The 15,882-nt window shown below is 31.1% G+C and overlaps 1 protein-coding gene across 2 annotated transcripts; it reads left to right on the top strand.

Annotated features, from left to right (window-relative positions):
- Window positions 1–4,432: 4,432 nt before the first annotated feature.
- Window positions 4,433–7,449, top strand: LOC145135831 (uncharacterized protein At3g17950-like). Of its 2 annotated transcripts, none has more exons than XM_079070041.1 (3): window positions 4,433–4,825; window positions 4,903–5,040; window positions 6,458–6,771. In XM_079070041.1, the coding sequence occupies exons 1-3, from the start codon at window positions 4,811–4,813 to the stop codon at window positions 6,533–6,535; spliced, it is 231 nt and encodes a 76-aa protein (XP_078926167.1). In that variant the 5' UTR covers window positions 4,433–4,810; the 3' UTR covers window positions 6,536–6,771. The 2 variants fall into 2 exon arrangements, with proteins under 2 accessions (XP_078926167.1, XP_078926166.1); XM_079070040.1 differs by lacking the exon at window positions 6,458–6,771 and adding an exon at window positions 6,778–7,449 and having other exon boundaries at window positions 4,449–4,825.
- The last annotated feature ends 8,433 nt before the right edge of the window (window positions 7,450–15,882 follow it).

Below are 15,882 nucleotides of genomic sequence, written 5' to 3'. Positions count from 1 at the left end.
TTATAGTTAACTCTGTTATATTTTTTTGCAAAATCAGTCCTAAAATTTTGTTTAAAGTTCAAATTTGGTCCCTGTAATTTGCAAAAATTACACCACACGGTTTTTTAACTTTATTTTTCATTTTTTATATACTTTATTTAATTATTATTATTATTATTATTATTATTATTATTATTATTATTATTATTATTATATATATATATATATATATATATATATATATATATACTTTATTTATTTTTTGTTTTATAACTTTATTTTTCAACAATTTTATTTTTTTTTATCGTTTTTACCCTTTGTTTTCTATTTTGTTTTTTCAATTTTAGTTATTTATGGTTTTTCTAATGTTCTTATTTAATTTGATCCAAGTAAATGAACTTGAATTCAATTTAAAATACTATAACAAGTTTTTAATTATTTTTTTATAGAGACCGATTATTATTATTATTTATTTTGTTCTTTCTGTTAGTCTATTAACAAATTGAAAATATTATCTTGAATTTAAACTATCAATATTGCATATAGAAATTTGACTTAATTTGCAAGTTGTATCACATATCGAAACATTAATTCTCAATAAACAAATTGTTTGGTTTTTTTTTTTAATTTTCATTTTTTCGTAACATAAATATAATAGCACCAAAGAACACAAAAATAATAATAAAATAAGTTAGACCTAAATTACAAATATAAATATAACTTTATATTTACTTGAATAAAAAAAATAAATTTACAAAAACTATAAATGTCCAAAATTATAATATACTCTAATATATTAAAACATTTTATATTTTTTGAAAAATATCAGGAAAAAGTTAAAAATACGAAAAAAAAATGAAAACAAATAATACGAAAACAAATATGAAAAGAACCAACAAAAATACGAAAAATATAAAATGTATGAATATATTAGAGTAAATAGAAAACGAAAAAAAAAAAAAAAAATATATATATATATATATATATATATATATATATATATATATATATATATATATATATATATATATATATATATATATATATATATATATATATATATAGGGAAGAGTTATTTGGAAAACAAAAAAACCCTAAAAAAACCCTAAAAATCATAAAAATGCATAAAAAAATACCTACACATTACAAAAAAAATTTTTGAATTTTTTTTTATCAAAAAATCGCAGCCTTTTTGACAATTTCGCTGAAAAAAAAATAAAAAATAAATTTTTTTTTTGTAAAAAAAAAATTCAAAAAAGTTTTCAGCGATTTTATGTTAAAAGCTGCGATTTTTTGATAAAAAAATTCAAAAAAAAGTTTTGTGATCTCTAAGTATTTTTTTATGCATTTTTATGATTTTTAGGGTTTTTTTAGGGTTTTTTTTTGTTTTCCATAGAACCTAAACCTATATATATATATATATATATATATATATATATATATATATATATATATATATATATATATATATATATATATATATATATAACAAAAAAAACAAATTGATGTCATTTTTTCAAACTACAGGGACCAAATTTGAACTTTAAATCTGATTTTATGAATGGTTTTGCAAAAAAGATAACAGAGTTAAACATGAAACTCATTAAGTAGCTAGAGTAATAATTTTATGAGAAAGTTGTGGGGATAACAATAATAAAAAAATGTTAGGGTTTTTTCCATTACATGTTAAAAACTTAGATCTTTTTTTAGATTAGTCCTTTTCAGAAACCCTTATCTGTGAGAAATCGATCTTTAGAAATCGATTGTCAAACCTGTAATAACTGAAAGGTATCAAGTAATCATTTATGGGTGTATCCGGTTCATCAGTGTTCTAGAAAGTTTGTCGATTCCCACCGTGATTCTCCGACAAAACCATGTACCAACATCCGTCGTAGATGAGATTATCGTTGGCAAGAAAATCAGTCAAATGTGCATGGAGTTCTTGAAGATGGAGAGGAGGGATATAATGGTTGCCGACGAGGGTAAGGTCGCCGACGAAGGAGGATTCCGACGTCTGTTGGTCTAGTGTTCGTTAGAGTTAAATAAGAGAGAGAGAGAGAGAGAGAGAGAGAGATTTGGGAAACTAAAGAGACGACGGGAAGAGTTACGTGAAGGATAGGAGTGGGAACCACTTTATTTAATAAATAATTTTAATAAATAAATAACAAATTAACAATAAAAAATTAAAAAAATAAATAAATAAGGGTACTTTAGTCATTTTATGTCTGATAAGGACTAAATGAATAACAAAAATACACCTTAGAGACCATCCGAGTTAAAAAAAAATAATAAATAAAAAAAACCCGCACAGATTACCCCATACCACAGAGACCATTCGTGTAATTTACTCTTTATCTAATTAAAAAATTTCCTTTTTACCATAAGTACCCATGGACTAGGGTTGTTTGGGAGCTCATTAACAGAACTTGAAGTACGTCTAGATTTGAGAGCGAATTCCGATCAATCATAAGATTTGAAGCAAAAAAGAAAGTTTTTTTAGTTAATCGTGATAATGAATGACTCAGAGTGGCTTTAACATGGATTTTGTTATCTTTTAACGAAATTAAATAAGGGAAAATGACTTATTAAGGTAATTAACTTTTCGGTATGTTCACATCTGGGTAACTATCTTTTTTTTGTACACATTTAGGTAACAAACTTGTTGGAAGTGTTCACATATGACCATTATGACCTGATGTAGCAGGTTACATCCTAGATGTGAACACTTTCAACAAGTTCGTTACTTGGATGTGTACAAAAAAAATAGGTACCCAAATATGAACAAAAAAAAAAGTAAGAGTAAATTACACGAATGGTCCCTGTGGTTTCGTGGAATTTGTGTTTTTGGTCCCTAACTTATTTTTTAACTCGGATGGTCCCTACTGTTTATTTTTGTTGCACATTTGGTCCATGTCTTACCTAAAAAGACTATTGTGCCCTTATTAATTTATTTTTTTAATTAATTTTTCATTTATGTATTTATTTTTTATATTTTTTAAAAAATTAATAGACCCCACATATTTGTATCTCCTCGGATGATCCCTACTGTTTATTTTTTAATTAATTTATTTTTTTAACTCGGATGATCCCTACTGTTTATTTTTGTGGTTTACTCTTACTTTTTAATATATTAAAAAAAGACTATTGTTTATTTTCTTATACCGTAGTCTTTTTTTAAATATATAAAAAAGTAAGAGTAAACCACAAAAATAAACAGTATGGATCATCCGAGTTAAAAAAATAAATTAATTAAAAAAATAAACAGTAGGGATCATCCGAGTAGATATAAATATGTGGGGTCTATTAATTTTTTTAAATATATAAAAAATAAATACATAAATAAGAAAATTAAGTAAAAAAAAATAAATTAATAAGGGCACAATAGTCTTTTTAGGTAAAACAGGGACCAAACATGTAACAAAAATAAACAGTTGGGACCATCCGAGTTAAAAAAATAAGTTAGAGACCAAAAACGCAAATTCCCCGAAACCATAGGGACCATTCGTGTAATTTACTCTTACTTTTCGTTTTGGTCATATGTGAACACTTCCAACAAGTTTGTTACCTAGATGTGTACAAAAAAAAAATTACCCAGATATGAACAGACAGAAAAGTTAATTAACTTAATAAATCATTTTTTCAATTAAATAATGTTGGATAATATGGTAGGTATATATTCTAGTGAATTATTAAATACTTAGGTGGTGTTGGCGTGAAGGTGGTATGTGTATATATGATGGTCGGTACGACTTGGATATCTAGAACGATGTTGGTGAATTCATAAATTGTATTCTTACATGTAGTAAAAAACTTTTAAATGACGTTGTACTTTCAATTATTTTAGCATATATGGTTTGAGGATTGAATCTTTTATTAACATTAAAATAACATTTTTTAAACATTTATAATATATATATATATATATATATATATATATATATATATATATATATATATACTAGGTGGAAGACTCGTATATTATACGAGTTGATTAAATAATAAAATCTAAATAATAAGTATTTTTTAAAATAAAATTTTAAAATAAGAAATAAATAAACATATTAATTACAATTTACTATGATATTTATTACATTTAATAATTTACATATATAACTAAAAGTATTATGTGGCTTTTTAATTTTAAAATTTAAAAAAACTCATAAATTGACATTCGGATATTATTTATTTAAAAAATATCATAAAATGACAAGTGACAATATTATTTTCATTTATTAGGGAGAATATATATATATATATATATATATATATATATATATATATATATATAATAATAATAATAATAATAATAATAATAATAATTTTTCGGAATCCTAGAAATATTTCCTTGTCCTCCTAAATACCACCTAGAGAGTTTCTCCCACAAGATAATCAAATCTATAAAATGCAAATAAGTTAGTTATTTTGATTTATTCTTTCATTCCTAGTAGTCATATTTGTTAATATCCCGTATATTAAAGCGTGGTTTAAATATTAATTATAGAATATCTAACCCTAGATTGTTGATGGTTTAGATGAAAGTAGGGTAAAGTTGGTTTTGTGTAATGATAGGTGATGCCTCCCTCTTTTTGACTCCCAACATGCTTTGCCTCCCTCTTTACTTTTTAAAGCCAAAAACCATGTGTTCGGTGAGTGAATCTGTTTGATGTTTTACCCTTTAAACGGCATTAAAATCTGCTAAATTTTGGTTTTTGCATCATATGACATGACCCTTCTCACTTAATTAAGCATATTCAATCAGTCAACCAGACTGAATCACCCCGCGAATCAAGCCTAGCCCCGTACAGGTCTTGCAGCTGTTGCTGATGCATGCATGGCTCGTCAACAGGTATTGATAGCCATGTGGGATTCTCTGATTCTGGTTAATTGTATGTGGGTTTCTTGAATTGACTGATTTGACTGCAGGTAGAAGAAGGTGGGGGATGGCCTTTAGGGTTGCAGTTGCAGCCTCTGAATCTTAGATCGACAACACATGTTGATGCTGTCTCATTCAGTGGCTCTCCTTCGTCTTCCTCGGATTCTTCATCAGATTTAGACACTCAGGTATACATATGTATGTCTGCCATTTGGCTCTTTTTCCAGTTGTGATATTACTAAAACCAAGGAAGTATACTTGTTTTAATGGATGTTATACAAGTTATTAGAGTATATAAGACTGGTATATAGAAAGCCAAGCAGATGATGATGGGATGTGCCTCTGGTCTCTGGCCACTTCAATCTATTTTTAGGAGTTAGTGCCCATCAATCGGAATCTAACAATCTTGTATGAAAAACTCAGATTTAATCCCAGTCTAATCTTTTCTTATGAAAGAGTTACACCCATTTTTTGACAAAGGAAAACCGTTTATACGAGCCTCATAAACTAGTAATCTCGAAAGAGTAGTGAATGTAATTAAGACAATGTAATTTAAATATACTGTCAATAGGGGTGTAAGTGAGCCGAGCTATTCGTGAGCTACTCGGGATCGACTCGTTAAAAGCTCGAGCCTAAATATGAGGCTCGTTTATTAAACGAGCTCGAGCCGAGCTTCAATTCATGGGCTCGCGAGCCTAAACGAGCTTAAACGAGTCTATATACATATATATATACACACACACACACACATATATATATATATACACACACACACACACATAGAGGCTCGTTTAGGCTCGATTAGGCTCGCGAACCCACTAAATTTTTCACGAGTCGAGCTCGAGCTTCATTTTAAAGCTCGAATTGAGCTCGAGCTCGAGCTTCCTCAAAATTAAACAAGCCGAGCTCGAGCTTGGTTAGGCTCGGGCTCGGCTCGGCTCGTTTACACCCCTAACTGTCAAAACAATATATATAGATATATTATTTCAGATTAAGTGACATCTATCTGATTCTAGATGCAAAATTTTAATTAACAATATATGATTTTTATTCAATTTTAAATTCATCCCATATCAAAGTGGACTGAAGCATTATTGTTTAAATAATTGAGACTGGTACGTAGCATGTCTCAGTATCTTTTGTACCACTCGTAGGTTTGTAATTTTAATGAATCGTTCAATTATTTATTTTCTTACAGATTAAGATACTTTTGTAAGAAAGACAAATTATATAACGAAATATATCTGAATGTATCATCTTATGAATTTCAAAGTAATTAAATCAACTGGATCGAAAAGTAGTGTTTAAGGGAAATGTGCTAATAATGGAGTGATACATTAGTTGTTTTATATAGTTCTTACTGGATGTTTAATTTATTTGTATGAAATTACAAGCTATGGTTTGTTGAACATGGTCTTTTATTTGAATTCAATGTAGTCTCATTATTATAAGAAAATATTTTCATTTTCATGGCGAGGCACAACTATATAAATGCAGAGTACTAGTTGCAATGCCTAGGACACGTTTTAAGAGAAGGGTTAATATATATCAGGAATAGTGGGTTTAGTAGATTAAATTAATGTAATTCATTCTGTCTTTTAATAGCTTGGCTCATTTGGGAAGGGCTTCTTTTGGTGCAAGATTAAAGTATATGACCAATTACTTTTGCACATTGAGACATGAAGTGGATTCTGACTGTTTCTTGAAAATCGTTTTATGGTTATTTTAAATAGTTTCATTTATTTCTTTGTTAAAATGATGTGATGTTTTATTATATCGATATTTTTAAGTTTATATTACATATTTCCTACTTGAAAATAAAGAACAAATTCTAAATTAACAAAACAAGTACTTATATACAAATGATAATGAGTTTAAATTCATAAGTATTCTGATGAAGTGACGATGATATATGCCATATGTAGTCTACAGGATCTTTCTTTCACGATAGGAGCATTACTCTAGGGAACATCATGGGTGTTTCCAGCATTGTAGAGCTCTCAAGAAGATCCCTAAGTAGAGGAAGAATGATTTCTAGAACACCATCTTTAGGAACCAAAACAAAATCAAACCCTAAATTAAAATCTTGGTGTTTTGGTTTTTGTTTATGCCAAAGAGAAAGGTTCGATGTCATTGACGTATCTACGAATAACGTCGTACCCCTTGGTCACTTTCTTGAAGTGGAAAGAAGAGCAGATCAAGTTCACAGACAAGGCCAACATAGCCCCCTTATTTATGGAGCCGATGAGCTCACACTAGCTCAACCTTTTGGGGGGACATCTAACTCTTTATTTGTGGATGGTCGAATCGTGCCCCCAACTAAGTCAAGCCCATGGTCAAGTATAAATACTGATGGGAGAAGAGAGGGAAGAGGGTTCAGAACTCCATGTTTTTAAAGTACAGTCATTTAGGTTTTATTTATATATGACCGATTAAGTATGTTTTATGATGAACTTTTTATGTTTATAATTGAAGATGGTTTTGATGTATCTTTGTTATGTTTGACATATAGTATAGTGGCATCCAAAGTTTTGTTCTGATGTAATGTTATTGCAATTTTATTATATTGTTTTAGTCATAATGATGTTTCTTTTTAATTTCACATGTTATTAGTAATGAATATGTCTTGAACTCGTGTCACTCCCTATAAATGATTGGGTTTAAAATCATTTAAATTGACTCCAAATATCGTATTTCTTGATTCATATACATCCTCCCGTCTTCATGATTCATGAACGTTTTTTTTTAAGAGAAATCAAATATCATCTTTTTTTAACTATTCTTTTTATTTATTAGATCAAGATAAATATCAGAATCAAAAGATAGAATAAAATAAAAGAATTAATAGATTTCGCATGTTATAATTTTATATAAGTAGCAAAATAAGTATGAACAAAAAATATGAAGATTTTCGTAATGAAAAATTTTAGATAATAGAAATAATTTTAAAGTATTATTTTATGATTTTGAATTTTAAATTATGTATCAAATTAAAAGCTGTTACAAAAATAACAAATCAAAAGTTGTAAATTGTTTTCTGAAAATACTAATTGCATGCCTAAATAAGTTGAGAAATGTCAAATTAGGGAGAATGTTACTTTGACCGATTCAAATTTTCAACACATTTTCATTGTTTTGTTTTTGCTTTTATATTATATGTTTCTTTTTTCTTTATTCCATATATTAATTTCAATATCATGTTGATCATAAACTATTATATTTTTAATTTTATTATAGATTAATTATTGTTTTATAATATATAAACATAACTTTAAACTTGATAGATGAAAGGCCATATCAATGCAGTCTTAGAATATTTTATTGATAAAATAAAATTTTAATTTACTTAGATTATTATATCTTAAATCATATGAATATTCACAAAAGGAAAACATAATATTCTAAAATATAAGTATTTAACACTTTTTTGGTATTTGTCAAAATAAAAATTATGTCTAAAATATGGATAGTTCGGAATCGGACATATAAAAATTGTTTACTTTTTATTCGGACTAACACAGTTAATAAATCTCTCTCGACTCGGGACATGTTTGGAATCATCAATTTTACAATGAAATGGTAGCTTTTTATGCTCGTATATAAGTTTTTTTTATAAGGTTTTCCAATGTTACTTCTACATTTTGGAAACGTTTTTTGGATTTCGGAGTTCGGAATGCTTTATTTTAAACAAAGTTCTAACTTGTGTGACTTGTGGTGTGGTAGAAATATTAAGTCTCAAACTTTACGAGTCATGGCGAGGAGCTCATGAATTTTTTTAAAGCATCATTTATATATATATATATATATATATATATATATATATATATATATATATATATATATATTCTACTATTACTCAATCATAGTGAACAACTTGAACCTATAAAAAAAAGAATTTAGATTTACCAAATAGCATGTTGCCTAGAAGTTGTACATTAGAAATGTATCGCTCAATCAACAAGATAAGGGTTCATGTCTTCTTTGAAACTAAAATATGTGGACTTAGGAATAAATTTCGAAGTGTGTAAGTTAGCCATTGAAAAAAATATAATTATATATTTATATTAAATATATCAAGTTTACACAAGTGTTATATCAATAAACTTCTAACAAAAGCACAATGGTTTATGCCATGAACGTGACATGGTGTGGCTTACCCCGCCTTGGCTTGTTTCATGCTTAACATCATCATCATAAAAGTCTTCGTGATGGGGAGCCAAATCTTGTGGCTAATGCATGCCTTTTAGAATCTTGGTTTACGGTTTATACTCTAAAATAAAATCACATATGTTTCTTTTAGGGTTATTGTCACTGTAGCCCAACAATATTTCGTATATTGGTTTAAATGGTCCCTCGTGATTTTTTTTCCTTTAAACGGTACGAACTTTTGTTTTACCGGTTAATTTCATACTTTTACCCATTTTTGAAGGTTACACTGTCTTATCAACTGCCAACTAAGCAGGTGAATCAACAATGACTCAGTGGTGAATCGACCCTCGTTGCCACGTACGCCAAGAGTTATTACGCCTAAGCACAAAATCGAACTTCATGTTCATCATCAGAGAGAAAAGCAAGAATACCCAAACCTTTGGTTCCTTTGTGTTCTTCATCAGAGAGAAAAGCAAGACACAAAATTAAGAACACCAAACAAAGTTAACACAAAATTGACTTACAAATGCAAGAAAAAATTTCAAAAAAATGATAGGGATCTCCAAAAAAATGTTAAATAATACAAAAAAAAAAATCTTCAAAATCAAGAACACTAGAACCTTGGAAACACTTCCAGTCTTCCGGATACCCAAATTCATGAGCAATTTATCCGCCCTATTTCCTATTTATATTGTCTCTTATTTCTTTTTGTATAAGTTTTGATCACCTATGATGCATGGAAACTTCTCTAAGGTTGTCGTTCTCGTTTCCGAAACTCCATGGAAACGGATACTCCATGGAAACGCCTTGGAAACGTTTCTTGGAAAATCGGGTATCATGGAAACGTTTCTGCGCAGTTTCCTTGAAGTTTCGATGAAGTATCCTAGTCGTTTCTATTTTATTTTAGGGTTTACATGGGCTTTTTAAGTTTAAATCCAAATAAGGGTAATGGGCTACTGTTTTTAAGACTCAAAACGTATTTGGTATTCCCCTAAGTCCCTAACCGATCGTCGATCAAAGTCTCTCCTGTCGTGAGTCGTCTCCTGTCTTCTCGATCAAAGACGATTAGTCGATCACAATTCACAAGGATCGTCAATCATCATTCATCACCGTTCTTGATTCTCTTAGTTCCTAATCACATCATCGATTATGGCTTCTCAAGAAACACAAGGATCATCAACTACATCAACAGGCCAACCTCCATAGTGGGACTTTACATCAATATATATCTATTTTGGAATTTCTATATATATATAAATATATATATATATATATATACACACACACACACATTTTTATATTGCCGTATCTCTGCCGTATCCGTATCTTGATTTTTTTGGGTTTTGTCGTTTCCCGTTTCCGTTCCGTATTCGTTTCCCATTGCCGTATCCGTTTCCGTGCAACTTAGTTGATCACAGACCCAACATCACCCACCGTGTTTAACACTAACATCTCCATCATGTGTAATGCCCGCAGATCCGGGCTACTCAATTTAGAGACAACAAACATCAAAAATGAGTTTTTGATGGAAGATTGTTTAGAAGGATTAATCTTTTCCAAGTGGTATTATATGTTACAAGGGTTCCGTACATATAAAGAACGCCAAAATCCGAATTATAACGAAGAAGTTATGGCTCGTCGAAGTTTTACGGCAAAACCGGCACGGCACCGGGAAGCGTAAATAGTGAATTTACGATAGAAGACTTTTTGGCCTTAGTAATCTAAACCAAAGTTGTAGTATATGTTAAACCGATAACATCCATAAAAAGAAAGCCCAAATCTGACTTTGTATGAGGAAGTTATGATTTTTCTAAGATTTGGCTTAGCAGTGCACAGCCCGAAACTCGAATTTTAGTTCGAGCGGTTTTTGGCCTACGCGAGCTAAATGAGAGTTGCAGATCTCATTAATAGGAACTCAACGGTAAAAAGACAGACGAAAACGGAGTCTGTATGAAGGAGTTACGAATTCTTCGCGGTCATTTAACAGTCTAATCTCCTCCTACTGTTAAATTTAAGATCGGTCGAGAATTATGTCACACCCCCGAAACCAGACGGCGGAAACGTCCGAGGGCTCGCGTGACTTAAATTGAATATCATCACAATGAATATACATGAATCATAACATAAACATCACCATGCATCAATACATTACAACTGATATTGTTCACATCCAGTACATTGTTTTAAACATTACACATTCCTAACATAAATTGTTCGAGAGTTTTTAAATCATAACATCCTAACGTACTTGATATTACCCTGCAGCTTACCTGTTACCTGAGAATACAAGTTATTTTGAAGAACGTCAACATATGAAATGTTGGTGAGTTCATAAGCAGGGTTGTGATAAAAATGATTTGTGTAGTTTGTAAAACCCAGAAAATCCGATATTTTCTGAAAAGACAGTTGTTTATCAAAGTGTGGAGATCCATAAGTTGATGCATGAATGATTTCAAAACGTGTATAAAAAGGGAGTTTTGTATTATAGTTATAGAAGGATACAAGCGATTGATGTTGATTTCCTCGAAAAACCCGATGTTTTCTGAATACATAAAATACAGTTACTTCTCAAATTGTTATACTGCCACAATGAATGATTTTGATTACTCCTCCTTGATTATTCGGATGGTATTGGATTAATTAATTTTTGTGAGTCGTTATAACCATGCATAATAATGACTAGTTCGTCTGTCTTGGCTACCTATCGTGCGTCGGGATTGATCTTAAGATTTTGTCACCCTAGACTGACCGAGTCTAACTGTAGCGAACAGCTGAGGAGTGGGGGAGTCACCCCCGTATAGATCTATACACAAACTCTCGATCTCCTTCCAGGAGACTTTGATTATAACTACAGAATACGAACGACCCTTGGAGGTATCGCCCGTTATTACTCACTTAACCCAAATAACATTGATTACTATTGATTAATGACCTGAATTTGTTTACTTTGATTACGCATAAGCCTAACAAACGAGGAGAAGAGGAAAACAAAGTCCTGCTACTTTCGTGAGTTATTTCAGGTTGTTGGGTATACGAATGACACGTTGGTCCAGTTCGCATTTGATTACTTGGACCTTACTAGCAGTGCTAGTGGGCCACTAAGGCCCAATAGCACTTAAAAGCCATTGAGGGTCCCTTTAATATGAAATTGGGTTATCGAAGGCCCAATAACCTTTATTATTATTATCTCTTGGGCCCGAAAATCATGTGGATGGATCACAAAGGCCCAACAAGCATGATTGGAACTTTCAAGCCCAGAGTTTTGAATGTTTACTTGTTTTAGGTATTGCATAATTGTTGGAAGGTTTGATTGAACGATTGTTATTTTTGTATCGACTCGAGACCGGTCGATTTGTTTATAACGATATTTGGATTTATACGTGTATTCATCTTTCATTTTTTGTAAGTCGTAGTTTAGTATTTTTGACTCAATATTCTAGAAATAAAATAATTGACTTAAGAATATTGGTTTGACCTTTTCAGCCCTTCTTTAATAAAAATGACAATTTTAGTCCCTTATATAAAAAAGACAGTTTTGCCCTTAAACTCTTTTCTTGACACTTTTGAATCATAGACTTGTTCAAATGATATTTTTAGCTCAAACTTATTCTTTGGCAGTTTCAGCCCTTCCAGAAAAGTGTTTTTCGGTTAAAGCCCAATCTTTTGCAATTTTTACAATTTTGGCCCAAAATCCAAAAACTTTACATTTTTTATCCTTTTTGGAAAAGACAAGCATTTTTAACCCTGGAAATAGTTTTGTTTAACTCTTTATCCCCTGTTTTGAAGAATTTACCATTTCAGCCCTTTAAAAGTCATATTTTCGCAACTTTGGGCTTAATGGGCCAAAAAGCCCAAAAATTGGCCCATTTAGCTAATATTTACATTTCAAGTCCCTTGAAGAGCATAATATTCATAAAAACATTTGTTGTAACTGTTTTGACTCTTTTGACCCTTAAGAAAACCGTAAATGACAATTTTTTTTAACCCAACTTTTGTTTATTTGACAATTTAAGCCCAAAAATGGGTTTTATGTTGCAATATGTTTATCATAATCTTAGAAGTTAATATTCTTGACTTGTTTAGTGTAACATAACTTAGATCATGTTTGTTTTCCTTCTTATGGCATGGATCTCGAGATTTCTTCCCTTTTGATTACATATTCATCACAAAAACACATAAAATCACACATACATTCATAAAATCATACATAGCATACACATACACATAGATCTACATATTTTCTTGTATTCTCCCCCATAAAACATATAAAAACCGAAAAGAGAGGGGTATGAACTCACCTTTGTTTGTTGTTTTCGATTTAGGAGGAAGAAATGAAGAAAATTTGGTCCTAGCAAGCCTTCTTGGAAGATCTCGAACTTAGAGGTTTCTAAGATGGTGATCATGAGTTTAAATGAGTTAAGGAGAGATTTTTGATAATACAAAGAATCTAGATCATGGATCCAAGCATGAACTTACCTAAGATGATGATTTTTGTGGAATAACCTCCTTGGAATGCTTCTAACTCTCGAAAATTTGATGGAGAAGAAGGAGTGTTTCTTTGAGAGTGTTTGAGTGAAATATGTGTGTGTGTCTTTCCCTTTGTGGTTCTCGGCCGAATGAAGAAAAAGAGAGAAGGAGAAGAGAGAGTGATGATAAGATGGTTGCTTGGAGATATGAGTTATTGCATGGAGAACCAAAATATAATAAGGAGGTGGCAAGTGGAAAGTCAACTCTTTCCCCCCCTCATTTGTGTAGTTGGGCCGAGAAGAGGAGAAGAAGAAAAAGAAATTGGGCCTTTTTGTGCTTAAGTCCATTTTATGGACCAATTAGGTGATTTTTTGGCCCATTGGGCTCCCATGATGGTTTACGGCCCAATTTGTCAAAATAATGGGTTTCATAGTCCATTAGAGTTAATTAGGTTAGTTATGGCCCAATGAGGCCCATTAGGGTATTTTATTTCATTCTAGGCCCAATATGGCCCAAAACATTAAAATAAATGGAAGTGGGTCCAATTAGAGTCCACATAGGAGTTCTAAGCCCAAAATAGTCAAATTGGAAGCTTATTGGTCCATTAGGCCCAATAAGGAAATCCTAGTCCATAATGGACTTAAACCGGGATTTCTAGGTTTTCCAATTCTTAGTTGACTATTTGCAGTGCTTGTATAACGTGTTTGATGGAAGTTTTGTTGTTATTGAATAAGCATTATACATGTTTTTGATGGGTTTTCAGCATTCTAACACTCCTATGGTATACATGCAACCCTAGAAAACATTGGATCTATGTTTGACTAAGATACATGCAAATAATTATTTTTCCAAGGTTCTTATCCTAACTAGCATGGCATGGAGTACTTGAATCAAATAAAACTAGTAGAATTACTTACCTTGTAGTAGTAGTTGATTGCTTGGAGTTTGAGAGCCTAGCACCAATAATGTGGATGCCTCAAATGGAAGTCACAAATCACCACAAACTTGGAAACTTGAGAGAATAGTCACAAACTTCTTGAAATCGGCCCTCTTAGTTTACACACATCAACTAGTGCAATTTCAAGAACCAAAGCCTCCTTTATATAGTGTGGTGGATTAGGGTTACATCCATGTAAACCCTAATACCCATGTCTTTTCATTTCCATGAGATCCATGGGTTAAAGCTCCATGGAGTATCCATGGACTTTCCATGCAAGCCTAGCCCATTCCAAATAAGCATTAGCCCACACTATATAAATACAAGAGCCCATATTTAATTAGTCATACTTTTTATCTCTAAATTAATTCTAAATTAATTATAGATCAACACTAATTAAATAATATGATTTTATATTAATATATTAGAACTTATAATATATTAATAAATCATAACTTATACTATTCTCAAAAGATTATCCGTAAATTGTTCGGGTGAAGTGCAACCCAAATGGACCATGCCGGGTCGGGTCAAGTACATACCAAATATAGTTATGGACTTAGACACTATCTCCAACAGTCTCCCACTTGGATAAGTCTAATAACTATAGTTGCAAGTATGACTTCAGGAACCGATCAGCAATCGTAGCTCTTAAAACTCTGTTGAACTATGAAGCGCCATTTTAGATAAGTGATCATATAATCCTCTGTTCTAGATATCAGCCGGACAAATACATGGAACATGGTCTTGCTTATTGTCCAACATTTGTTTCCCGATTTCCGATTTGTTTGACATAGAACTTAACTGAACACATCAATTTAGTTCTGACCGGGCCCGGTACATAGGTCAAAACAAAATCATCGAGGGGCCCAGATATCGCTTCTAATCCTAGAAGGAACAGATAAACTTCGACTCATATGTTTGCTCTACTACTTGTTGAATTACACACAAAAGCACGGTTTATAACATCGAGTTACCAATGCGTTTTCGTGCAATCAATGCATAACCAACTCATAGGCAACAAATCATATCTCTAGGTTTGAAGACTTATATGATATTACCGTCTCACGATCAATCGAGATAAATTCCATGAAGTGATACAAGTGAGCGTGGGTTGAATCCAATACTCAGAACTTATGAACACTCATGAGTGTTGTAGCCCCGCTTTGTCTAACATCTTAGACCTCTTCAAGCCAACCCATAACAGTCTTGATTCATATCTACTTCCAACATATGACCGACTGTGGAGAGTTTGAATAATATGATATAAACCATAACATAATTATTCTGGAAGTCAAAACATGCAAAAAGAAATAATAGTAAACGATTGACAAGAGATAGCAACACTTTACTCATAAATAACAACTTTTATTTATCATCAAATGTCAATTACATTTTACAAATTTCAAGATTATCTAACTACTAAAACTAATATCATCCTTCAGCCCTATGCTCCGAGCATGCTGGAGATGCTTAG

Source organism: Lactuca virosa, chromosome 9 (assembly GCF_052849685.1).
Source record: "Lactuca virosa cultivar CGN04683 chromosome 9, Lactuca_virosa_CGN04683_v6, whole genome shotgun sequence".
Classification (NCBI taxonomy): domain Eukaryota; kingdom Viridiplantae; phylum Streptophyta; class Magnoliopsida; order Asterales; family Asteraceae; genus Lactuca; species Lactuca virosa.
Note: the sequence above shows the minus strand (reverse complement) of the source record. Positions and strands in the feature narration are given on the sequence as shown.

Coding starts and splice junctions, on each gene's coding strand:
- LOC145135831 (XM_079070040.1), top strand. Junction 5,041..6,777: donor CATCAGATTTAGACACTCAG/GTATACATATGT, acceptor TGCCATATGTAG/TCTACAGGATCTTTCTTTCA.